The sequence below is a fragment of the Poromitra crassiceps genome (genome assembly GCF_964638095.1).
Source record: "Poromitra crassiceps genome assembly, chromosome: 17".
NCBI lineage: Eukaryota > Metazoa > Chordata > Actinopteri > Beryciformes > Melamphaidae > Poromitra > Poromitra crassiceps.
The window spans coordinates 29,770,052-29,796,700 of record NC_139635.1 but is presented as its reverse complement, the minus strand read 5'-3'; the positions used below and the strand labels follow the sequence as shown (position 1 = coordinate 29,796,700).

Below are 26,649 nucleotides of genomic sequence, written 5' to 3'. Positions count from 1 at the left end.
GACGTTTATAGTCAATCTCTGCTGGCACAGCACCCGGTGTGGCGGGAGGTTATTAACCCCCGTTGGCTGCTGATGTTGACTTGGACGGAGGGACCGGGGCTTCATCCGGGAAGTGACCGTCCTCTTCGGCCTTGTGTCGCGCTCACAGCTCCGCCCAGCCGCTCACAGCTCCGCCTAGCCACTTGCAGCGCTAGTACAACAATAAAGACGCCTGCTGGCAGACGTATGCGGAGTGAGTCAGCCAGCCATGCGTTTGTCCTCAGCTTTATTTGGGGTAATAAACTCTGCCTGGGTTTTGAGATCTTCTCTCCCCCCCACCCAGCGTATCCTGTTAGATCCAGTTTGATTTAGAATTGGCAGAACGCGAGCAAACTTTCTGAAGAGGAGCCATTTCAAAACTAGGTTACTATTATGCCACTGACCCACTTAAATCAAAATCAACGTGTAAATGAGAAGGCCTTGTAAAGCAAACACAAAAACACACCCTCGCTGTCGATATAGTAATACATAAGTACATGCACATAATATCATAATTTGGCAGCTGTCCAAAGCTGTTCCCATCGCCAATATGCACCTGCATAATACGCAATTAAACTGTCGGTTACCTAATGAGTCAACGTCAGCGGCACAAGTTTCAACAAACTTAGGAGCACGGTGGCCTCTTTTTCTGTGAGGCCTGTGACCACAAGCCTGTAGTGGGGTGATCTTAGATCTCCTTTGACCCCAGAGAGCTGATAGCAGCAAAACAAACTGCGACAAGGGGAAGTAGCAGGGTCTGTGGAAGTGATGTTAATCGCTCTTCAGGCTTCCTCTCGCATCATATAGCTCGCAGGCGCAGACCTTCATCACAAGATGCTCTGCACTGGTTACTTGAATTCATCGCCATGAAATGCTGGCCATAGAAAAAGACATCATGTTAATAATCTAACACTCTATTGACCCACACTATGTTTTGCTCCCCCCCCCCCCCCCCGCCCCCCAATTTTAATGGTTTTAGTTACATATATATTTACTAACCAGGTGGCGACAAAGGGTAAATAACAGCCTTTTGTGTTGTACTGTATGTAGCCTATACAGTATTTGTGTTTTTGTTTCAACTACAAACATAAATAAACCTCAAATTGAAACTATGTTTCAACTACCACACACAGCCTATAATGTTATAGCCTATGTTTATTAAAAAAAAAATATATATATATATATTTTTTTACTGGGCTCGCGGCACGGTACCAAATGCATTGTGGCCCGGTACCGGTCCGCGGCCCAGTGGTTGGGGACCACTGCCTTAGACGACTAAAGCAGGACATCCCCGGGGTTCAGTCTCTTGCTGAAGGGCTGATGATTTCCAACATGGGGGCTTCCGTTGAAAGACGCCTTCGCAAACCACCAGACAACCCTGCTGCCACCCCAGTAATATGACTGGAATTAGTTGATCAATCACTTGTATGTTATTGTTATTGTTATTATTATTATTATTACTCCTCCCCGTTTTCTCCCAAACTGTACTTGGCCGATTCCCCCTGCTGTCCCGGTCGTTGCTCCACCCCCTCTGCCAACCTGGGGAGAGTTGTTGACTAGCACATGCTTCCTCTGATACATGTGCAGTCACCAGCCGCTGTTCGCCTGACAGCGAGGAGCTTCACCGGCATGACGTAGCGCATGGAAGGAGCACGCAATCCCCCCCCCAGTTCCTCCCCGTCCCTGAACAGGCGCCCTGACCGACCAGAGGAGGCACTAGTGCAGCGACCAGGACACATACCCTTAATCCGGCTTCCCACCCGCAGACACGGCCAATTGTGCCTGTATGGACGCCCGACCAAGCCGGAGGCAACACGGGGGCTCGAACCTGCGCGCCTCGTGTCAATTACATGTTCTGATGTGCTGTGACGAATAAGTACAGTGTGGTCTTTAGCACAACTGCACATTACCACTCCTTTCACATTCTCTCCATGCCAGCCCTGCCTTTAACAAACAGCGCTCCTGACTTCTGAGAAGGAACACTCGATCCAAGCCTCCACGCCGCACAGGAGCCTCTAACAAAAGGCCGACTCCAATGAATAGCACAATATGTTTACCTAATGTAGCAGCAAGAAGACTGATTGTGATCAATAAACCGCCATCTAAGTACATATCATGAGTCAAAAGTGTTTTATCAGATTTCAGGGTTACATATTGACCTCTCTCCAATATAAATAACACCACCTCACACTTTATTCTAAGGTTTACGGTAAATACAGGAACTGCAGAAAACCTAAAAATGACCGCAGCTTTCAGGAAAGCAGTATAAATGTGCATCGCCACGAATAGAATCGCCAGTGTATTAATATCTGCTGTGGTTATGGGGCAGCCTTATTTAAAACATGTCCTTTCCTCCCCACTAAGACAGAGCTTTATTCAACTTGCTGCCTCAACTTGTGAACTTTGACTGTATGGAACATGACCTGCACCTAGAAAGAGCACTCTGCACTGCTGCTTTTTCCTTATTCTTTCTTTCTTTTTTTTTGCCTGTCAGGCCTTTTCAGGACATCAGAGCAGTACTGTAACTGTAATGCTCCATCTAGTGGAATAAACATGCAATCAAAAGCAATGAAAATATAATAAAAACAATTGTAATATGAAGATTTTTAAGTAATATAAAATGCCAATTATTATGTCACACTATGCTCATACTTAGGGCTTCATGTTGTGTAAGCAAAATATGACATGGTAAAAATCGGTGTAATATGTATAATTTACAGAATTGTATTGTTATATTACCGGTATTTCATATATCATGGGACACTATGGAAAATACTGCCTCAAGATTTGCATTATGCACAACTACATGATCATGTATGCAGTGGTACTGTCAACCTAACCATACTGAACAATATAATTAGTTTTAAACATTGTCTGTCTACTGAACATGGCATACATTGGTGTAGAGCTCCACCTAGTGGCTAGTAATACATCTACTACTTGACAAAAAGGCCCTGTGTTACAGTACCTGTAAGCACACTAGAAATGAGAGCGCAAGTGCACGATATTTCTAGTTATACTGACATGTGCATCATATATGGTGTAAAAAAAAAGTGCACTTGTTTCATGCACTACACACAATAATGCTTACATGTATTGCTGCTGGTTGTTGTAAGGGTTTCATGGAAGCAACAGAAACAAGCAGTATAAGGATAATTCACTCACCTTTAGGGGTATAAGAGGCAATTCCTTTGTCTTTTCATCAGAGGAGTCTGACTCACAGTCTGAGATTTGTCTCTCACTGTCTTTGTCAACCTCCTCCTCAGAGTCGCTGAGATCGCTGTCTGTGTCTATAACAGGAAGGTCCTCTAAAAAAACAAAAAGTTCAATTGCAAAGTCAAAACCACAGTGATTACAGAATTGTAACACAATCATATAAGGTGAGACCACACTGACTACAGTCCTGCATAAAATTTCGCTACACGTCCAACCCATGCTTAAACTAAAATCACTTTTAATTTTCCATTAAAGAAAAGTTACAAAAATGTCTGTGTATGCTGTCAATAGTTAAGAGTTCTTAGAAAGAAAGAAAATCTGAATCGGCCCAAACCGGTATCGACAGGTCTGACTTGTGTTGTGTTAAATAGCTCCATATACTGACAGCAATCACTGATATAGAGTATTTGGTCATTGCGATAAACAGAAGAGAAACTTTTCCGGTATCCCATCCCACTTCTTCCAATCAGGAGAGAGAACTCCACAAAGAGGATTGAGTCAACACAGTTCTCATTCCAAAGTAATCAGATACTGGCGCTTTGGGTTGTTCTGGACCGGCTCACCAACCCAAAGCATCAGTATTTGACTACTTGGGAATGAGAACCGTGTTGACTCAATCCTCCAGAATCGCTTAAGCCCCAAACGCACTTGAAGCATCTGACGATTGCGTTTTGAAGTCCACCTGTTGTTTAATTTAAACGGCTGTACACGCAACAGAATGGTTATGAGGGCCATCAAACTGTCTTGACGGCCCGACTCCCAACTTGTTTCGATTTTGGAGCATCAAATGAGCATCCAGCGAAGATGTTTCTCTCTCTCTCTCTCTCTCTCTCGCTGTGCAGCCGCTTTCAGGTCCCGCCTGTCTCACGCTCTCATATACCCCAAACAAATCTCACAGCAGTTTAAAATAAGCATGTAAAATATAATGCCAAACTATCAAGACTGTCTGAACAAAGTGAGAATGCTCTTCTAAACACATCGGCTAGCAAAATATTTCCCTGCATGCCTTGATGAGATTAGATTGGCGAAAGTTTGGACAGACTTCATTTTCTCCCGCAGCACTGTTTTTTTCTTTCTCTCCCCTCTGTGCACGACAGACAGGTAGGACAATTCCAACAGCCTCTGAGTGACAGGGGCTTCAGATGATCTTCATTGAAATATAAGTACGAACAAATGTAGTGATTGATTTTTTATTTTCCTGGGTTGTTTTGTCAAAAAGCAACGGGAAGTGGTTTAGCCCTGCTTTGGAGATTTTGAGGGAGCAGCCAGTCAGAAGCTATTTAGACTCGGGATCATAGAAAATGTATGGGGGTACCTGTAAATCATACAAACTTGTGCCTGCCTACATACCTTATAAATAGCAACATTTTCCCCAAATACTGTTGGTTCTTTACTGTTGGTTGGTATCTGATGCCTGCAGTGCGTTATAGGAGCAGAAATTGATGTGTGCCGTCAAATGAGGCGCGTCAATGCTTCTAGTGCGTTCTGGGCTTTACAGCACCTTTAAGTCACAGTATTTTCCCAATTTGCTTAAACTAGTGCAGTGGACATTCGTGTGTGAAGTCGATCAGACAAACAGTTCTCAAGGTATAAAGCACACTCACAGAGAGAGATTCCTCACTTTATAGTATTATTTTCAATCGCAAATTAATTGCCAGTTTAGAACACCTGCAATGCCTCAATAATGTCATAAAAAAAATAATTATAATAAATATTTGTCATCATGGGAGTCAGGACTCCACTGCAGACGTACGTTACCTTTCTCAGTGCTGAGCATGCGCAGTGCTCTGGTGTAGGACTGAACGGGAGCTGCAGCTCTCCCTGGTCTCTCTGGTCCTTGTCGCTGCGGTGCCAAACCTCTGGGCAGCTGCTGTTTCCGGGTGTCACTGTCTGACTGCTCACTGTCACTGGAGCTCCACGCAATGTGCACTGGGTCCTCATCACAGTGAACGCCACTGGTCTGCACTGGACAACCACAAGAGTAGACAAGGAGATATTACTATGTCACCATCAGGTAAAGATGAGGTGTCCCTTAAAGCAGGGGTTTTCAAAAAGTGTGGCAGAGTGAGCCTCCCCTCAGAGAACATAAGCACACAGATCCCGCAAAATTGCAGTTCAGAAGCTCTGCCATTGGCTCCGACCGACTGGCTCTGACCATTTATGGATTTCCTTTCCGCTCCCTGCGTGTCGCTCTCAAATGCTTCTGTCGCTATGAAACAACAACGCTAGCTCGTTGCTACATGCTGAAAATGGTAAGGTTTACTAACACACCGGTTGATTCTCGGTCACGTCCACTCCCTTTTGATTGGGTAAAGCTCAGCATGCGAGGCTGCAGCATGCGAGCCTGCCGCCCACGAGCGCTGTTATTCGTCTTTTCACGGAGCTTGCCAACAGATTTTCAATGCAGGTCAAAAGTCTGTCTTGAGTGATTAGCATTGATTAGATGATATTAGTAGACATTTCTGGTTAATGCACCAAAAAGTATATATATATATATATATATATAAAATAAAATTAAGATTGTTCACAAGTCCCAAACTTCAAGTCCAAGCCAAGTCTCTAGTCTTTGAGGATGAGTCTCAAGTCAACTCTCAAGTCAATGTGTGTGAAGTGCGACTCAGTCACAAGTCCAAGTCCCCATCCCATCTCTGCCTGAACAAATTACCTGAAGCAGGGGTCTGTGCCAACTTTTTTACAGCAGACAATTTCCTGCCTGATGCATTGAGATTCTGCAGCAAAACAAATACAGAGAGTGAGAGCAAGAGCAGAACAATTCACAAAAGCTACAAGGGCAATGGTCGTGATGTTGTGAGGGAGGTGTACTCTGAATGCACTGCAGAAACAACAACAGCATTTCAAAGACTAATTACATGAGGTCAATCTAAATCCATCAACCTTTATCACTGGAGTGTGGAGAAAGCTGTCTCCACACCTCTCCCAGCCTTTGGCGGCAGAAGTGGATGCAAGTGATGGCTCTCTCCCCACTTTCTTGACAGCAGGTTTGACATCATCCGGAAAGAAAATACACTTTATGTCGCTGGAGTACCTTTTACGCTGCAACAAGGCAAGAAGGTTTAGATCAAAAGTTAATCGTTGCTAATTATGACAATTGTTTGTTAGTTACTGGGGAATTTGTGCTGCAAACACTAATGTGATGAGTAATATGTTGATAAGTTGGAAAAAGTTTGAATCAGGTGACATGAGTGACAGTTTTAAGCTCAACTCAACTGAGGGTATACAGTGGGAATAGTGTTAGGCAATGTCAAACAATAGACAGTGTCTGAAATCGGAGTCAATAAAAACATAACATGGCAAAAGCTAGCACGCTAGTTTAGTTCACTGGCACTGCATTGATGAACACGGAGGCTAGCTTGTTAGCTTGCACACGTCTTACCTTTACAGAAGACATGGCGACAAGTTTGAGCAACTGGGGTCGTTTTTGTCTGTGTTGACACATCTATTCAAATTAACCGATGTTAACCCATCTTTGTAAAGTAAAACAGTTTGTCACTGTTTGTCTTTTTCACTATTTGCAGAGCAAAATACTGCACTATCCATCCAGCAGCGAAGTGAATGTTCTCGCAGAGTCGCGCCTGCACAGTGAATTCTCTGAGGGTGCGCTCCTTCACCTTACCGGCGTACACCGGAGTTGGTCCGTGTGGGTGGAGTCCTCCCGTGGAAAATTATGTCCAGAATACTGCACCAGGTACCGCAAACGACATTGTTTGTCTAGTAGTAGCAGTTATATAAATAATATGGTATTAAGTAATAATAAATTATTATATTTAGTATAATTATTATAATTATATGACCTACCTATAGTAATATCTAGCCTAACTACTCCCGGGGAGGGGGGTGTCCAACTCGGGTCCACTAGTTTAGATAAGAAATACCAAGGCTAGTTACTTATGTCAAAAAGGTAGTGTGATATGATATAGTCAGAGTGATATGATGAACATATTAAACCACTCCCTTGGACTCAAACGCGAAAGATTTTATTGCAGAAAATCCATCTGAATCTCAACAACTTTCAAATAGCAGATTAAACACAAAATCTCACTTAAGTTTTTTTTAAATTAAATAATATGTAAACAGCAGGTCATTTACCAGGTATTTATATATAGGCTAACTGAAGTTACTGAACAGAACAACTTTACAATATCAAACATGAACGTCAATCTCATAGGTAACTGGCGGAGTGATATGACGCACATATTGAGCCACTCCCTTGGACTCAAACGTGAAAGATGTTATTACAGCAAATCCAACCAAATCTCAACATCTTTCTAACAGCAGGTCAAACACAAAAGCCCACTTAACAGTTTTTTTTAATTACATATGTAAAAAGGTCAATTACCAATTATTTACATATAACAGAAGTTACTGAACAGAACAACTTTACAATAAACATGAACATGAACGTCAATCTCAGCCAGTCACCCCATTTACACCTGGTTTTTAAATGCGACCTGTATCCGGATAAGTTATCTGAATAAGGGTTGCATTTAAAAACCAGGTGTAAATGGGGTGTAAAACCCAGCCCATTATCTGATCGAGCCTTGGGTCATGATGCTGCTGGGTGCATTGGCGATCCTCTCTTTAGCCTTCTTCTTAGCAGGGTCCATCGCAAAGCTCTTCCACATACGCAGTGTCTCATCTGCAGCAATGGTAGCGCATGTAGAGTTGTCTGGGCTCAGAGCCACATTAAGAACTCTGTCCTCATGGCCTAAAATAAAATAAAAAGTGCATTTATTTGCATAGCAAACAGCAAAAGCATGAACTACAAGACTGGTTTGAAATGTTAGTTGTTGGTTGTTCCCCTTTAAAAAGCCCCAAGTATGTCTGGGCGAGCATAGGACAAATCTATCGTGACTTTTTTTTTAAATTATCAAGTTTTTTAAGATACTTCCCCCCCCCACCTCCATAAAAAAATACTTGGCCAATTCCCTCTGCTGTCCCGGTCATTGCTCCACCCCGCCAGCCGATTCTTTTCACCAGCAGGACGTGAGAGGATCACGCTAGTCCCCCAGTTCCCCTCCCTCCGAACGGACGCCCTGACCGCCTAGAGGAGGCACTAGTGCAGCAACCAGGACACATACCCTTAATCGGGCTTCCCACCCGCAGACACGGCCAATTGTGCCCTTATGGACACCCGTCCAAGCCCGAGGAAACACAGGGGTTCAGGAACCTACTGCTGCACTACCCGGATGCCCACTGTCGTGACAATAACTTACCGTTGAGCTCTCCAATTCTGCAGAGGGATGGGTACTTCCAGATCACAACATTGTTGCGGGCGTATCCATGAGCAGAGACCAGCTCCTTGTAGTTGGGTGCAAACACCAGGGAAGAGATCTGAAAGGCAAAGACATCACACAGTAAGTACAAATGTCCACAAAATAAAAAATGACAGGGCATCAACTGACCACAACTACCAATCAACATCATACTAAGGGACTAGATGGGTTGAAAATTGCACGGTTACCTGGGACTGAGTGTCAAGTGAGCTGAGGCAGGAGCCACTGTTCACATTCCAGATGCGGATGTGTCGGTCACTGGTTCCACCTCCAGAAGCAAGGACATGTGGCTGCCATGGGCACCAGGCCAAAGCCTAAAACAATAGGGAAAAATAAAAACAATGGTCAGAATTCACACCAGGATCACCCAGGGTTTATAATTTGGACCAGAATATTCATGAACCAAACATGCTGGCATGTTGGAGAATTCCATGACAGTGGGAATCCCGTCTTGAATGATGGTATCTCATGAATTGTTTTGGGGAAGAGGGAAAAAGAAAGACACAAAAAAACATGTAGTTTGTGTTGCTCATTCAAAACCCATGATCTAGTCTCAAGGTGAAGCTGCTCACCTTGACAGCTCCTTGGTGCTCGCTCCAGCTGCGGATGGACTGGCCGTGGTTCACGCTGGGCCACACGTACACCATGTTGTCATTGCCGCCACTGGCCAGGTACTTCCCGTCGGGAGACCATTTCAGACCACACACCTCCTGAGAGTGACCCATCAGCGTGAAGGTGTGGTGGGCCGCTGCCCTCACATCATGGTGGTGGATTAGTCCTGATCTGGAGCCACTGGGGAACCATTTTGTTGATTTAGGCCATAGCAGGGTAGGAAATCTTTTTTTTTTTTTTTTTTACAAGGGATTTTTTTGCCCTTAGGGGCATTTTGGATCATTTCAAGGGGAATTTGATCAAATGTTGGGAAATAACTTAGTTCTTCTATGTTGCATGGCAAGCGCCAATATTCAATTATTCTTATCCAAGCATTTTATTTCCAAAAGCTCATAAACAAACAGTTTAAAAAAAAAACATTTCCGATAATCTCTACAACACTGTTCCCCAACACGGCAATTTTAGACTTTTTTAACAGGCACTTTGCCCCCAGCCGCATTAACTTCCTAGTTCCTACCCTGGGCCATAGCCATGTACAAGTCAACAGTTTCAGTTATAGACACAAGTGTCTGACAGAGACTGTACCTGGACAGAATGTAATCATTCCAAGACAAGCATCCAACTCTCATCGTGTGGCTGGCCATGGTGCGTAAATGCTTCTGGTAATCCACATCCCACAACTGAGGAAAGGCAAAAAATAATTAAAATGCAGAAATAAACAAAATTTCCAGTACATTAAAGTGCTCTCTGTAATGAACCTAAGATTCAGTGAGGCGTGTGGGTGTGTGATGGCCCGCTCACCTGAACTTTGCAGTCACTGGTGCCGATAGCCAGGTAGCTGCCCTCTTCGGCCCAGGACACTGAACTGATGTAGTCCTCTTCACCATCCAACCTCATGAGCAGAGTGATATCTCCCTGAGTGGCATCCCACAGGTAGACACTGTCACGAAGTGCCACAGCAATAATGTTGCGACTGCTCCAGTCAAGTAGATTCAGATCTGGGAGAAGAGGGATCAAATGAAAGCTTGTTACTTAACTTACGTGTTACTTTAAGTACAAAAGGGCTCCCCAACAACCCAATATCAGCCCCAGGAGGAGATTAGTCTGAATCTGAAAAGTGAGGAATATTCAGATGTTGTAGTCATGTCACTGTCGGTTCTTCTGATTATTTTATCTATAGAATAATGCTCACCACATTACCAGTTATGTATAGCTTACTTTGTCTGACCAGCAGCCCAAGAAACCCCAAGTATTAAATGTATAAAGATATTAAACTTGAGAAAAGCAATCAAATCTTAACACTTACAAAGTTGTAACCAGCAAATCTTTCTTTACTTGACAAGCATCCAAAACAATTAATGAATAAAGAAATTATAAATCAATGGTCTAATTATTAGTCCATTGATTCTAATACCCATGTCACCAGATCAACAACTAAACCCAAAACCCAAGAAATGCATGTACATTACTAGGAATAAACCACCACTCTTTGCCAACCGCCCAGTCATAGAAATACAAAGTTAGACACGAAACTCACAGAAATCATTTCTGATGTCAGGAGCATCAAGGATCCTGTCAGGAGCAGATGCTATGTATCTATTCTTTTTGACGGAAGCTGGGGTTGTAGCTTGACTGTAGAGGACTTTCAAATTGTTCTGATAGCCTGTAAATGAGAGCAAAATTATACACCCTTCACCTTCCCTGCTCAGGTCATACAGTTGCATGACAGCATCAGCATTAAAACGCTACCTTCAGCAGCAAACTGTGGCTTCCCTCCCAGATGCAGGATCTTTCCTTCTTCAATGTCAAATCCATTGAGTGCGATAGACATGGCTTTCTGTTTCTCCTACAAGACACATAGCCTAATCAATAGCATGCCTAAAAAAATACAGGCCAGACATAAAGTATAGTATCAAAGCAAACTCCTCACCAGTGCTCCCATAGGATCGTTCACATCTATGGGATGAGTCTCCTTTGTCAGAAGGAAGCTTGCCACCTCCATTTGTTTTGCGTTTCTGGTGGGAATGAAGCGGTCGCCTCCAACATTGCAAGGGGTGGATTTTGTCCCTTTACCTAGCAAAAGTGCCTCATTGGTTAACAGTTTTCAGAAACTGAAGAGATCCAACACCAATCTGTTCGACAAGTCTGCTGAAGGCTAAACATGACTGGAAGGCATCCATACAAATATCAATCATGTGAGCAAGTTACCTGGAGGTTTGCTCTGCCTTTCTGATGCACTCATCACATTGGTAGACTTTGATGGTGTCAAAACGGTTGAAGGACTTGAGTTATCGGCCTTCCTTTGCCACCTGATACTGTCGATATCGTTTTCGAGCCCAAAATGAGCCATGCTGTTATCTAGTAGGATTCAAATCTGAAAAGTAAGATAAACCCACAGATATTATCTCCGCGAAGCCAACTAGTTTATGCAGTCTGTCTGAAACAAGTAACGTTAGCGTAGCGCTAATGAATGTTAGTAAGTTGACAATGAGACAGACGAGGAGAGCAGCTACTAGTGAACGTTAAAGGTAGTTAGCATGTTCGCTGATTTACATTAATATTTAGTGTAGCTCAAATGTTAACAGCAAACCGGTGGGCTTAACCAGTTGACTTTGATTTCGTTTCATGAAAAACAGCAGCAGCATTCGTTCATTAACCGTAACGTTCATTAACTAGAACTAGCGTTACTACTCAATGTCAGGGTTACGCTATACCTACCGTTATGTGTTGAGGTGAGTAATAAACTTTAGCTAACGTTAGCGTTAGCTTACAAGGTAACATATAATACAGATTTTGTGACGGTCGAACGACACACAAGGCTGTGCTGTTGGTTTAAATGCCCGAAAGCGGCGCCGGTGCTGTGATTGGTTGTTGGGAACGCAGTGACCAGAGTGACATGCATTTATGCGTGTATGTGATTGGCGGAGAAAACTTTCCAACGGGTAGGGAAAAACTGTATCACCATCTACTGGCCAAAGATGAGTACTGGCGAATGATGAATGCTTAGACCACATGAACTGAAATCAACTGAATGAAAAATTAATGAAAAAGGAACTTTTGATGTGAAAAACTAAAGAAATTAGATGTTTGTGTTTTTTTGCATACATTATTAAATGGGTGCACTGAATACCCAAAACAATGTGATGTAATATAATGTGAACCAAAATATTTTTTGGGTTCAGCTCATCTTTAAAACAATCAACTCTTCACTTTCTAACAAGAGCTGCACTGTGCAGACAAGGGGAGTTTAATGAGTTTAATTTAGTCTATTTCCCAAATGCCCTACTTCCATGTTGTAACAAAGGCAAGCAGACATCCAAAGAGGAAGAAAAACCTACATCAAACTAGTGCTGAAATGATTTTATTTTTTGGTGTGTGCTGCTGTTCAGGCTACTCCGGTAACTTGTGATAGGCATGCATCACTTTTTTACATTTTATGGAGTAAATGAGTAATTCATCAGTAATTAAATGTTTGTTGTAGCCCTACACCAAACCTCCACTCTGAGACAGACATTATTTGTGTTTAGCAATAGCACCAGCTATGTAGATAAGAAATACCAAGGCTAGTTACTTATGTCAAAAAGGTAATTGTTGGAGTGATATGACAACATATTGAACCCACTCCCTTGGAATCAAACGCAAAAGATTTTATTACAGCAAATCCACCCGAATCTCAACATCTTTCAAACAGCAGGTTAAACATACAAAAGCTCACTTAACATAGTTTTTTTTATTAAATATGTAAAAAGCAGGTCAAGTTATTCACAAATAAAATGCAAACATGCAACACATTTTAGGGAATGCATAATGAGTGGGACATGGAAAAAAACATTTACTATTCGTAATTATTGACAGTACATGTTTACATTCCTTTTCATTTACACAATAATATATGACTAAAGCATTATGGTGCACTGCCGAGTTCAATAATAGTAAATGCAACATTAAGAAAGGGTATACAATGTACTTACCGGAATATAGCATGGCAAATTACTCAGTGAACTGACTCACATCTTTCCTAAGACCTGTGGTTCCAAAATCGTCTGAAATAAAACATCTGAAATCGCGGACCTCAGTGTCGCGTTGCTGTTGAGGTTTCAAAAACAAAAAATGGTTCATCGTAATAAGACTAGTCCACAATAACGGCTTCTTCCTTCCCTTCGTTTATGGCATACCAAGTCAACCTCTGCCACCGGACCACCTTACGTGGTGCGAATAAAATACATTGTTGAGCACACTGATTATCAGAAATCTTGAGATTTGTGAAGATAGTCGTCACAGTCATACTGTAGCTGGTGTTACACAACTACAGTTCATTCACAATTCGCTGACTGTATCGTCTCCCTTCATGAAGATGCAATGTAGAATCTTACATTTCTACTCCTAAGGCTGAATAAATATGGTGCGGGTCTATGGACAGATTGTCCAATACAGGATCAAATGTCAGTGCAACATATGGAAGGAGGTTAGATAAGAGCTACTATGGGCCCTTCAGGGCTTTGCTTATTGCGTTCTCGTGATTAGTATGGTTGATATGCAAACTTTAAAGAGGACATGAAACATTTGATCATGACTCTAGTTCATTTGCATTTCACCGCGCGCAAGACAGGATGCTGCTTTCAAGTCTGAAATTGACCTAGATTTCCTAGAAAGATGAACAACATTTCACCATTTCGCCAACTAGGGCACTGCTAGATGATGTCACTAGGTTGACTGTATAGTATAGTACAGTACAGTACAGTACAGTACAGTACAGTACAATAGTGGAGTACAGGCTAGTTAAGTGTTGGTAGTAAGGATTTTGAATTATATTAGGCTCACAGCATGCTGTTGTGTTTCTGACTTGTGGTTGTTTATTCAAAATCCTGTAGAGTCAACCTAGTGACATCCTCTAACAGCACTCTAGTTGGTGAAAAGCTGATTTGTCTTTGTTGTGCATCTTTCTAGCAAATCTAGGTCAATTTCAGACTTGAAAGCAGTGTCCTGTCTTGTCTGAGGTGAAATGCAAATGAACTAGAGTAAAAATTATCAAATGTTTCACGTCCACTTTACAAAACAAATATAAAAAACTAAAAACTGAAATGAAGGGACAAAAGCTGGCAAATGAACACTTGCACTTGACAGGTAAAAGTTACCCGTCTGAACTTCAGCATTTGATCACATCTAGGATTTTGAATTGACCTGTCACTCCGCACAGTCCTTGGAAACTTCTGTGATGGTCTGAGCTTGTCCGCTAGTGGAGGCAATGACAGCAAACCTGCCACAGCGTTTCATCGACAGTCACGAAAAAACACAGAATAGTGAACAGCGGCATTACAAAAAAAAAAAAAAAAAAAACGACGGTGCTTCGTTTCAGGAGGTTGCCTCATGTGCTCAGTCTTCAAGAGAACAAAAAAAAAGAAACCATGAGGAAAAATTAAAATCCTTAAGAACCGTTCTCACAAAGTAAAAAGGGCGTGTAGTTTGCGGTGAGGGAGGATGGCAGTCAGTATTCGTCCTGTTCCTGCTGATCATGTGGCGCCTCTTCGTGGGCATGCTGGTCCGCTTCCTCTCCGTCTCCCTCAGCCAGTTCTGCGGCTCCTTCCTAAAAAAAAAGGGGGCGGCGGCACAGAGAGCTTAACACTAGTGCTACTGAAGTCTGCTCACGGGCAAACGGAAGTGACTCCACACAAAGCCAGGATTCTTCTCTCTGTCAGTCACACATTAAGTTCCACATGATTTTTTTTTGCTACGCTTTATTTCACCAAACCCAGGCGCTCACAGGCTCTGCTGGTATTCCCCTCCTGCATGCACCGACCTATCAGGACCAGAGCTGCCTCCAGCTGCCCTGACAAGCCTGTTTTTTGTTGTTGTTGTTTTTGTTTGATTTTTCAGATTTCTCCCCTGTTTTCTCCCCAATTGTACTTGGCCAATTTCCCCAGCTAGGCTGTCCCGGTCGCTGCTCCACCCCCCTCTGTCGATCTGGGGAGAGTTGTAGAATACAGTGGCTCCCAAACTGCAGTAGCGTACCCCTAGGGGTACATGGAGGTACTACAGGGCATACTTGAGAGGAAGGGGAATATGGAAAGATATAAGAATAAATCGTGAAAATAAATGAAATGTTGAAATAAATCTGCTCAGCAGGCACTAATTGCAACTCCACTTCACTCCATGTCTTATTTTATAATGCTATATTATTCAAAAGGTGGGTTATCATTCATTCATTGCATCACATGCTATAGTTTTCTCTTGTCGTTTTCTAAGCAAAATGTTGTAGTCGGGTACTTGGATTCAGAAATCAGGGAAAGTGGGTACTGAAGCCAAACAAGTTTGAGAACCACTGCACTAGCACATGCTTCCTCCGATACATGTGCAGTCGCCGGTCTCTTCTTTTCACCTGACAACAAGGAGGTTCACCGGCAGGACGCATCGCGTGGGAGGATCGCCCTATTCCCCCCAGTTCCGGCTTCCCACCCGCAGACACGGCCAATTGTGCCTGTATGGTCGCGCGACCAAGGCAAACACGGGGGCTCGAACCTGAGACCCTCATGTTGATAGGCAGGGAATCGACCGCTGCACTACGGACGCCCTTGACAAGCCTGTTTGAATCAATCAAGACTAGAGCAGACTGACCTGTTCGTCTGTGGAGTAAAGGACCTCCATTAGTCGCTCCACAAACAGAGCGTTCTCCTCGCCCTGGTCCTGGCACAGCACCTCCACCTCCCGCAGCTTGCTGAAGTAGAAGTCCCTCTCCTTCTCCACTCCTTCCAACGCCAGCTTTAACGTGTTCACCTACAAAACAACAACCAAAGGGATCACTTGGAGCGTCGATATTCAACTCTACAATGGCGTGGACTTTGGTTACGGTCAAAAAGCAACAGATAAGGAGTCACAAGCTCGAACCGGACAGATGAGCAGCAAAGGACACACGCGCAACAGCAAAGGGGTAGCGGCAACGAAGGCCGACCGTTGCGTCGCCTCATGTCGCCTTTGTCGGGGCCAAAAAGTTGCACTTGGACACACCGCAAAGATTATAGCCGACGGACAGACAGCAAGCATGTACGATCTGCACCTGCGTGAGACCAAGGACTGTGGATACACAAACCAGATACACGAAACGCTTCAATGGTTTTCGTAATATAGCTACTTCTAATCGAGAATATGTTTGACAAAAAGTTGCAAATGGCGTTGGCGTTGTTGTCAGGCCTTGCCTGGTCTTTTGCTTGTGGAAGATAAAGGAAGAGGCTGGAGAAACCGCACTAAATGGGTGATATCATGCAGCCACAGGCTCAAGGGGCTTTGATAGGTCAAAAAAGATGAAAATATAATATATAACATAATATATCCCATGTATTTCAATGAGACCTATGTTTGATTCGACGGACCGCAGTGTATGAAAATATCACAACCCAGTCCATCAAAAAAGTTGAAACTAGCTAATTAACTTTTGATGGAACTCAGGTAAACGCCATCGGCTAACCTGCTAAAATAAGACTTCATGAGCCAACCAGCAACGCGACCCAGGCACACGGCCACAGCAACGCGACCCAGGCGCTTTCAACACATACATGGTCCTTGAATGTGCCAAATGTCCCGTGTGAACGCCGCCTAAGAAACCGTTTCACGTTTAAGGACTAAGTGATACAACTCATTTGACATTCAGACCGGATTCTCCAAAGAAATACCGGATCACAATTTCTTTTTGAAAGTTGCTTCCTAAGTATGCCAATCACATCGCTGAGTTTAAACTCTCAATACGTGCTGCAATCATTGGTAAAGGTACCTGCTCGTTAAGATGCGTGACCTGCGCTTCCAGTTCTTTTTCTCCTTTGGCAGGAGCCGTGGTTGCAGGGATCTTTTTGGCTGATGAGGGTCTGGATGACGGCGTCGACGCCTTGGGTGTGGTGGCACTCGCCCTTGAGGCTCCTGCAGCAGATGAAAGGTCATCAAACGGGCATGGCTGCGCAATTTACCTCATTTTTGTACCATTTTTGCTATGAATATAAAATGTTCCTCAATCTAACAAACGTAAATAGAAAAACAGTGATCAGTCAGTGATAAAAGAAAATTCAACAAATATCATGGCTTTCATCTTGCAGTTCAAAATGATTTATTTTACAGTAATTTACTGAATTTGAAGAGTGCTAACATACATTATGGCAGGCGCAACTCTGACCATGGATAATCAAAATCAATCAATCAATCATCATCCAGGTAGTGCAGCGGTAGATTCCCTGCCTATCAACACTAGGGTCACAGGTTCGAGCCCCCGTGTTACGTACCTCCGGCTTGGTGAGGCGTCCATACACCGGACCACAATGGAAATATGTCTGTGACTTTATTGTGTCATCCCTGTCAGATCTTAAACTAAACAGGCACAATTGGCCGTGTCTGCGGGTGGGAAGCCGGATCAAGGGTATGTGTCCTAGTCACTGACGCTGCACTAGTGCGGGGGAGGGGAACTGGGGGGAATAGCGTGGTCCTTCCACCTGCTACGTCCTGCTGGTGAAACTCCTCGCTGTCTGGTGAAAAAAAGCGGCTGGCGACTGCGCATGCATGTGCTAGTCTACAACTCTCCCCAGATTGGCAGAGGGGGTGGAGCAACAACCGGGACAGAAGGGGGAATTGGCCAAGTATAATTGGGGACGGGGGGAGATCCTGAAAGAAAAAGTGCAATCAATCTGCCACAGGTGTTTCTCCTGGCGTAATAGTTTCAACCACCCTTCCCATTCACAAACACACCACAGGGGCGCAGCGTAGCGCGCTGTCCAGTGTCCATAGTGCTTTGGATAAAAGCGCTATATAAATGCAGTCCATTTTGCTGAAATGACACTCAACAGAAATGAGTATCACCAGATCCAACACAGATGACTGTGTTAGCCCACAGCACATCACAGGGGATCAAGCTGACCTGCAGTAGGGGAGCTGGCTGCGTGGAGGGACTTCTTTGGCAGGTTGAAGATCTGCTCGCCGGGGTCCGGTGGGGGAATGGCATCCTGACCCTGTCGGGCCTGAACCGGGTCATACTCTTTACCATCATAATTGGCATCAAAGAACTTCTTGAACCACTGGATGAAATCAAGATTGTCCTGAAATCTGCCTTTAACCAGCTTCTCCACAGGAATAATCTAAATCAAGGGCGAGGGAAAGAGGACAAAAAGTAGGTGACCTTTCAATTAAAACATCTGGATTTGAATGTACAGTGCATGTAGAATGATACATGGTAAAGCACATTATGGAACAATACAAAATTCGCTAATTTGACAAGGTACAAATAAGGTCGAACAAACCCACCTTGTCCACGTTCATCCTTTTGAAGGATGCCTGTAACACTTTGAAATTGTGAATGTACTCATGCTCCAATTTAGCTTGGAACTTGACCTTCTTAAGACTGATGCAGCCAGGGAAGAGCAGATCCATAAACTGGCAGTAGGCCGCTCCTAAAGATGGAATAAAATGACAGTTGACTTCACAAGTCTTTGCTGGAAACTTCACTGCCACAACAGAAATAAGAAAAACTGACTCTAGCTATATAGACTAGCGTTTATTATGGCTGTTGACAACAAAACCTCTGGAAACTATTCCTTAAGCGGATCATGTTTCCTTAAAGAAAATATCTGCATGTTTTCACAAACATGGCTCCAATTATGGATTTGAGTTCAGTTAGATTTGTATCAATTAAAATGGAACCAGGGAAGCAGTTTGACCTGTTGGCTGGCTGGCCGGCTGGGGCCTATCAATATGCAAATCAGATATACCCAACAGATCTACATTCAACAAAATGACTGTATGTGTATGTATGTATGTATGTATGTATGTATGCGTGTGTGTGTGTGTGTGCGTGCGTGCGTGTGTCTGTGTGTGTGTACTGACTCCTGAGATTGGATTACTTGGATACAGCAGGAGGAGGCCATGGCAGGCTTATTTATAGACACCTCTTTGCCAGGGATACTGTAGGTGAGTACGTTTCCCCAGGTTGCTTTAACTAGCAGCTTATATCCCAAATTAATTAGTTGATCCCCTTGTGTCACATGCAAAGCTGCAATAACAAAAGAAATCACGCTTCGCCATCTCAAACAGCCTCATCAACACATATAGCATGCAAGAGCAGAGAGACTGTGTCTGAAAGGAGAGCGAGAGAGAGAGAGAGAGAGAGAGAGAGGGAGAGCAGTTGTTGAAGGAGCTTTCTCTCACCTGAAGAGAGCTGTTCCACTTTAGTGTAGTTTAGGCAGACAATATCGTTAACCCAGGCAGTGATGTCATGCCTGCTCATAGTCTCCTGGGTTATTGAGGTAGAATATACGTTGACCGCCATCCCCCAACTACAATAGAGAAGGGAAAAAATTAGCCAATGGCTTCTGTTTATAACGCTTAAAGAGGCTCAATGAATAAATAAGAAGCAAAGCCAAATATGTCGAGACAAGACCCTGTTCGTTGGTCACATCATTGATCAATTGGTTTACCAGTTGTCTCCTCGTCAAATAAATCTATATTCCAAAAACAGGTCAACAATCATATTAGTGACATGTTGTCTTGCAGATATTCAATGCAAAATAATGCATTTATCTCTTGAACAATCCAGTAATAAATAATCATTACAACACTTAGCCTAGACAAACTATGCAAGCCCAGCCAACTGTATTAGTATCTTTCTGTGAGCAGCAGTACTGATACTGATACTTCACAATTAGGTCAAATTAGATAGATTTAGTCGCTAATTGCTTCAATAATTAAACAAACAAACAAACAAAATCCAATTAAATGTTCCCTTTGACCCTTTCCCAAAAAACAACAGCAACACTGTGCAAACATTACAATATTATAACACGTTTACTATCTATCCAAAGCATACACACAATGTGGCAAACGGACAAAACATATCAGGGAACTCAAAGCTTTGATCATTGACCTTGGGCTACTGATGAATAATAAAGCAGGACTAAGCTGTCATGAGCAATTCATGAGAATGGACGGAATGGACACAAATCTATGCATAACTTACAACATTCATGTATTACTTCTTACTATGAAACAATCAAGGGGCGGCCAATATTGTGTTTAAAAGTGCTTAGTCCTAAAACATATCCCTAAAAAGGAAGAATGCATTATCAATCAGTTGGGCAATGCTGGCCTTATAGGTCAGAGATAACGAGAGGGAGCAGGACAACTGCAAACAAAACATTCCCCCTTTATTGGATTACGGTAACGAGTAATATGCTACTGCATTGTGCGTAATCACCATCCACTAGCCCAGTGGTTCTCAACATGGGCCCTGGGGACCACCAGGGTTCCTTGAGGGGGTTGTTCCAGGGGGTCCCCAGCAAATTGAGTCACCATTATTTCATTTGCAAGAAGTTAACACAATTAGAGAATGTAGAAGAATGAGTTATGACTAATTCATTATTTTATTCACTGTTATCTCTCTACCTAAACGAGTACAGAACCATTTAATTCTACACAACATCATAGTATTCAGATTTGGGTTCAGGAGCCAAAATCTCACCAAATGGGGGGGGGTCTGTGATATGAAAACGTTTGAGCAGCACTGCACTAGCCAAAACCTATTTGGGTTAATAAGTTTAGCATTAAAGTTATTATCACATCATCATCAGTGCAGGAGCAGAACCTCCACTGGAAGGAAACTGGGCCAGCCGCTCTCCATGTAAACAAAGCGGATATACCGTTAGCATGCTTTGTTAGCCTAGCCGAGCCATGGATAGCCGACCGACACACAAGGGCTGGGCTGGATGCCTGCCTGCCTGCCTGCCTGGGGCAATTTACGCTGGGAAAACCCGCATGTGCAACACCTTATAGCGTTGGCCTGCTTCACATACAATATGACAACTCTATTACAATACATTCATCGTGATACACCAGTCGGCTGCGAAGTGGCTAAACTAACATGTCATGTCATGGGAATGGGAATATTGTAGCAGGGGCGGGTAGGGTAGGCTCGGCTGTTGCATTTGCATGACATCTGACAAGCTGGCCAGCCGGGGAGAGTTTCGATTCTCCCATTTGACCATGCCATTAAACACGACTAGTGGGAAATGAGGACATTATAGGTGACCTTCCGTGCCAATGATGTCTATTACACCAGCAGATGGGTGTTTCTGGACGGGCCTTGGAGCGATTTGCGCCATAGCAACACAGACACACAGAGAGATAGAGAGAGGGCTATGACAGCAGACTAGGGGACAGGGGGGTAGAAAATTGCGGATGGGCGCACAAGCAAACCGACAAAACCAAACGATGAGAAGCGCTTAACGTTTACTGCCACACGGCCCTGAATGCCGTATTTGCAGCAGCGTTGTGATCACATCTCCAATCCTTATCTAATGAGACCACATCAAATGCGGCGTTACACCGATTTACCTGTAGGCGCGCTCTCCTCGCACTGTATTTTTTCTGTAAGGAATGATGTTGGATCCGTTGTCCGGGACGATGTCGTTGTTATTCTCTCCATTTGGGGAAAGTGCTTGGGTGGGACCAGGCATTGGCTCTCTCAAATATCGAACAGATACTCTGTTCTCTCTGGCCACACAAAACAGGACGATGCAAAATGCTAAGAAAGTGCCGCACCTCGGGCTCCTTCTGTCTGCTTATTCTTCACAAATCTCTCTCTGCCTAATGACGTTGCTGCACCCTGCCCACGTGACTGATGGGGGTGGCTGCCTGTTCCCTCGCACAGTGGTGGGCTATTTCAATACTATCACATGCAATTGATAATTTCTGTGTTAAAAAGAACATCATCAGTCAGATCAAGATATATGAAGAAAAGCTTGCGTCTTAGTTTTGAGATGCAGATTACAGGTTCTTAATCAATGCTGGGGGGGATTTCCCAATAAACTGAAAAGTACTAGTGTAGGCTAATTAAAGGGAAATGCAGCCCACCCAGTTTCACCCTCAAATCATGCCATGGATATCTATAATCAATTTTGTTTAGGGATGCACCGATATGAAACATTTGATAGCCGATATTTACAGATGTCGATATGTTTCTATGATAATCAAATTGTGTACATACTGAAAAACACATGTAAACACTGTGCATTTGGAAAAGCAATGGCTTTCTTCATTTCCAAAACATTTCCAACATTTTCCAAAATCATAGATTTAACTAATACAGTCGTGCATCCCTAATTGTGTTACTATGCAATTGGCATGCCATGCTATAGATGTGGGTCAAAACAGCAAGCAGATCGTTTGTTAGACAGACCTAAGTGTTGCTGATGAAAATGATGAACACACATATTGTGTGTGAGGTAGTATAATAAAATGCATTTTTTTTTTATTACTAACCATATAAAGCAATCACGTATGATAACATCGTAATAACATCATAAAGACAGAAGTTAGCCGATTCAACTGCTCTGACTGTATTATCACTTCAGAGTTTTTATTTAAATGTACACTGTATGTCCAAATTATGCCCAGTCCAATCTTGTCTGAACATGGTTAGTAGTCTATAATGGCAAGCTTTACCACAGCAGGTCTTAACAGGCACAATGAAACGTTGACTTGGTGTCAGAGTTCCACAAGAGCACTGATCCGCACTATCTGCACATAAAATAGGACAACTGCTATACGCTTTCATGCACAGTGCAAGACTTATGCCTTGCCTTGGCCTATACCATTGGCCTTATTTATATCTGCCTCCACCAGTGTTAATATTTAAACTTTCAATATGTTACACTGTGACAATAACCGTTCACCCGTATGTTGACATATGCATTTGAGCAGCAAGCTCCTATTTCAGTATTGAAATATGACAAATAAACCAAGGCTGAATATCTGTCTGTAGCTCAAAAAATGCACAGTTCTTCTAGAATGGCAGATAATTAGGATTGCTTGTCAATGCCAGGTCAAAAGTCCTCAGTCATTATAGGCTACATCAACTCCTGCAGATCCAAAGGCATAATCAATTAATAAGCTAGTCATCTGCAAGGGCCACCACTGTGTGTGGTTGCTACCAAGTGATGAATGTCTGCAAAACACCAAAAGCACTGTAGCCCTACATTTCAACTCCAAGCCAAATGTGCCACCACTAAGCTGCAGCATGCACAGCCTGTTATAACTCAATGTTCAGAGTGTGACACCTGAGGATGGAGGAAGATAGGCCATAATAAGTTGAATGCGTACCCTATGGCTATGGGCCTATTTTTTGCTTACGTCTGGAATTTTCGTACATTTCTCATATATAGGGGGGTGGCTGCTCTTCCTTGATGCATATTACTGTGAGGCAGTGGTTCTCAAAGTGGTATCTGGGGACCCCCCAGGGGTCCTTGAGGGGGTTCCAGGGGGTCCCCACTCCCCAGCAAAAAGGGCAACACTTTATTGTCACTATAATTCCAACAATAAGTAACACAATGACAGAATGTATGACTATTTTGGTCATGGGTTTCATACACTTTCTGTAGCCTAATAAAACGTCTAAAAGTGTGATGACCCTCCCACTCTCCTGGCCCTGTCTTGCAGGAGGAGCCTGGTGTTGGGGTCATGAGGCTGATTGAGTGCACCTGGGCCAGGTGTACTCCTTGGGTTTAAGAAGGCGTTTAGACCAGGGGTGTCAAACATGCGGCCCGGGGGGCCAGATCCGGCCCCCAAAGGGTCCAATGCGGCCGAAAGGATGACTTTGCAAGGTGTGAAAATTGCACTGAGAAGTCCTTCAATCCAATATGATGCATTTGTGAAGGCTAAGAGGTACCAGGTTTCAGGAGCAAGTAGCCTATTCATGTTATCTGTATTAATCACTAAATGGTCAGCTATTTTCATTACCTTTGCTTGACTATAGACTAGACTAGAGAATTGCACAGTTGCCCCAATTGTAATCAGGGGTGTAGTGGTAAATACAGAGGTGGGTAACCTATCCAAGGTGAGCAGTTTACCCACCTTGTTTGCCCTCATTGATTGATACAGTTGATCTGAAAATAGGTGAGTAAACTCTCTGCCTCATTTCAAAGAAGTGGGTAAACTGTGTTTACTTGCGTTCACCCTCCACTACACCCCTGATTGTAATGCACAGTACAGAGATAATGTGCTTGATGGTAGCTGAGATAACCCTACGTGTTGTAGGGTTGTACCTGTAATTCTTTAATTACACTAAGATAAACGGGGGGGGAAATTTGGAGGTTTTGTCATTTATAGGTTATTATTGATTATTGATTTTTTCATTGACCAAATTCTCGATTCCTAGGCTCGCCAGCTGTGCGGCCTCGCTACGTGGCCTCGACTGCCCTGCATACGCAGCTTGGTCGCTGCGCGGCCTCGCCCGCAGCTTGGCTGCTGCGTGGCCTTGCCTGCCCTATTGGCATGCACAGTGCACAATTGCACAACTTCGCATTACTGATGACATCACATTTGCCCAAGTGACCACCACTGATCACATCATGGAGTGCTCGAGTGACATCACTCAGCGGACAATTGCTCAACTTCGGCCTCGCCAACAGCTCGGTTGCTACGTGGCCTCGTCTGCTCTATTGGCATGTGCAGCGCACAATTTGCCAACTTCGCATCAGTGATGAAATCACTCATTAATGACATCACAACTGCTCAAGTGACCATCACTGATGACATCGAGTGCTCGAGTGACATTATTGTCAGACATGATGACATCACAATTGCTCGAGTGACATCACTGATGATGTCATAGACATTGTGACATCATCAGTGATGATGTCATAGACTTTGTGACCTCATCAGCGATATAGGACAAAAATTGAAACAGAGACACAGAGCCCAATTACTCCCTTTTATGATGATGATGATGATGATGCTGATGATGATGATGAAATGAATGAATGAATGAATGAATGAATGAATGATGTAGTTTTTGTTGTCTTATACTGTATTTCCCAATTGGCCTAATGACCCCAACATCAGGCTCCTGCAAGACAGGGCCAGGAGAGTGGGAAGGTCGTCACAAAAGCTAAAATCTTATCAGATGGGGACACTGGGACAAAATCTTATCAGATGAGGTCCGTGGTCTAATTTGTGTCTTGACGTGAAAAATGAGAACCACTGGTTAAGGGAATAAAACACCAGCAGACAACATTATGGGAACTCCTGTGAGACCTGAACAAAAGCCCCAGCCCACATATGAAAGACGGAAATGATGTGTGGTTATATAGAGGGAAAAGAAAACAACCATGTGAATTCTTCAGTATTTTCTCACCATTTACAACATCAGCATTGAAAAGGAATGTGTCTGAGTCTGATCTGAAGCAGCTGACCCAAGTTAGACTGACTGCACTGTCAGTGCTGTTCAAGACTGTTGGCTGAGAAAAAAAACGTATATGCAGTGACGTTAGGCCTATATGCATGGGTAGAGCTAAAATGGGGAGATGTATAAAGAGTCAAAATGATGTAAACGTTTTGGTTGCTAGCTAACGTTACACAATGTTCTTACAATTCGTTCTACAGCTACAGAGCCAGTCCAGCCAGATGGTCTGAAACATTGAGTTATCAGCTTCCTGATGATGGACGGAAACCATATGGAAACACAAGACACGTTCGCTGATTTCTAACGTTACATTTTCTATAACCGCATGCCGAAGCATCTCAGCAAATCTTATAGATGATGCTAACTTGGTGTCATCGGCTGCTCCAAAGCTGTGCCGGGGTTAGCTTGTGTTAGGGTAGGTACTAGCGTTGGTAAATGGACAAAACGGATTGAACAAGATCGCCACTTGTAACTCAAGATAAGACCAAGTGAGTGATTGATTTGCAGAGAGTTGGATCTTATCAGAGAGCAGCATACACAGTGCAACAGCTAAGCTAATTATGTTTATGCCCTCACTTTGACAGAACAGTGACAGCCGACATATGCACACATAACCAGTAAGTTCACGCTTTCAACCCCGGCGACACAAAGATACGGTCCAATTCGTGTAGATATTATGATGCACGTTTCGGCGGCAAATCTCACACATTGTTACTCAGCAAATTTGACTCACCAGTGAACTCAGATCCGCAGGTTATTACAAGGCGATTTTTTCAAAAAGCTACTATTTTCCGGAGTCACCCCACCCTCTCCCAACACCCATTCATGCTAAATGATGACGCTGAAAACGCGCACACGTCTAATTGGACAATGTGTCATCGCTGCTGCAGCTGATTGGCCTGGTGGTGACATCTGCTGTGAGCTCGACCAATTATATCTCGATGCGTTGATCGGTGAGTTGCGTCTGACAGCTTCCCGTCGTGTTACTCCGTGTCACTTTCCCTTTCTATTGATTGGAGAAATTCATATTTTAAAAGACAGTTCCATTATAAATATTACTGCAAGTCCTCCCTCGATAGAATATACAATTAAATGTGTCTCCTTAAAATAATACAACCGTATTTTATTATTATTATTATTAGTAGTAGTAGTAGTATTAGTATTACGTATTAATAATAACAACAACTATTATTATTATTTTATAGTTATATATATTATTGTTATTATATATAATAATAATAATAACTATTATTATTATTAATAACTTTACAATAATACAGCCGAAAATGGATTCAGGTCTATCAAAAT

General features: G+C 43.2%; 3 protein-coding genes across 4 annotated transcripts in view; all 3 read right to left on the bottom strand.

Moving 5' to 3' along the window:
* Window positions 1-6,736, bottom strand: part of spidr (scaffold protein involved in DNA repair) — a 38,209-nt gene extending 31,473 nt beyond the window's left edge. The window contains exons 1-5 of the mRNA XM_083653530.1: window positions 6,629-6,736; window positions 6,130-6,288; window positions 5,900-5,963; window positions 4,993-5,199; window positions 3,184-3,326 (exon numbers count right to left, since the gene is read on the bottom strand). Coding sequence (XP_083509656.1) covers window positions 3,184-3,326; window positions 4,993-5,199; window positions 5,900-5,963; window positions 6,130-6,288; window positions 6,629-6,691 — 636 coding nt within the window. The 5' untranslated portion in view covers window positions 6,692-6,736. The remainder of the gene's footprint in view (window positions 1-3,183; window positions 3,327-4,992; window positions 5,200-5,899; window positions 5,964-6,129; window positions 6,289-6,628) is intronic.
* A 1,042-nt stretch (window positions 6,737-7,778) lies between these two features.
* On the bottom strand, window positions 7,779-11,382 carry LOC310792334 (cell division cycle protein 20 homolog; the record flags this gene model as incomplete). Its single annotated transcript, XM_083654056.1, has 10 exons — window positions 7,779-7,960; window positions 8,469-8,586; window positions 8,717-8,842; window positions 9,101-9,320; window positions 9,726-9,820; window positions 9,942-10,138; window positions 10,678-10,803; window positions 10,890-10,986; window positions 11,071-11,213; window positions 11,349-11,382. The coding sequence occupies 10 exons, from the start codon at window positions 11,380-11,382 to the stop codon at window positions 7,779-7,781; spliced, it is 1,338 nt and encodes a 445-aa protein (XP_083510182.1).
* A 1,419-nt stretch (window positions 11,383-12,801) lies between these two features.
* mapre2 (microtubule-associated protein, RP/EB family, member 2) lies at window positions 12,802-26,143 on the bottom strand. 2 transcript variants are annotated; one of them, XM_083653541.1, is made up of 7 exons: window positions 26,075-26,143; window positions 19,314-19,441; window positions 18,414-18,559; window positions 18,031-18,247; window positions 16,903-17,045; window positions 15,753-15,911; window positions 12,802-14,724 (listed from the first exon to the last, which is right to left on the bottom strand). In XM_083653541.1, exons 2-7 carry the CDS (start codon window positions 19,432-19,434, stop codon window positions 14,626-14,628), a joined length of 885 nt encoding a protein of 294 aa, XP_083509667.1. In that variant the 5' UTR covers window positions 19,435-19,441; window positions 26,075-26,143; the 3' UTR covers window positions 12,802-14,625. The 2 variants fall into 2 exon arrangements, with proteins under 2 accessions (XP_083509667.1, XP_083509666.1); XM_083653540.1 differs by lacking the exon at window positions 26,075-26,143 and adding an exon at window positions 21,495-21,690.
* Between the last annotated feature and the right edge of the window lie 506 nt (window positions 26,144-26,649).

Coding starts and splice junctions, on each gene's coding strand:
- mapre2 (XM_083653540.1), bottom strand. CDS start 21,616: ATGCCTGGTCCCACCCAAGCACTTTCCCCAAATGGAGAGAATAACAAC. Junction 19,442..21,494: donor CGAGGAGAGCGCGCCTACAG/GTAAATCGGTGT, acceptor TCTCTATTGTAG/TTGGGGGATGGCGGTCAACG. Junction 18,560..19,313: donor AGTGGAACAGCTCTCTTCAG/GTGAGAGAAAGC, acceptor TTCCATCTTTAG/GAGCGGCCTACTGCCAGTTT.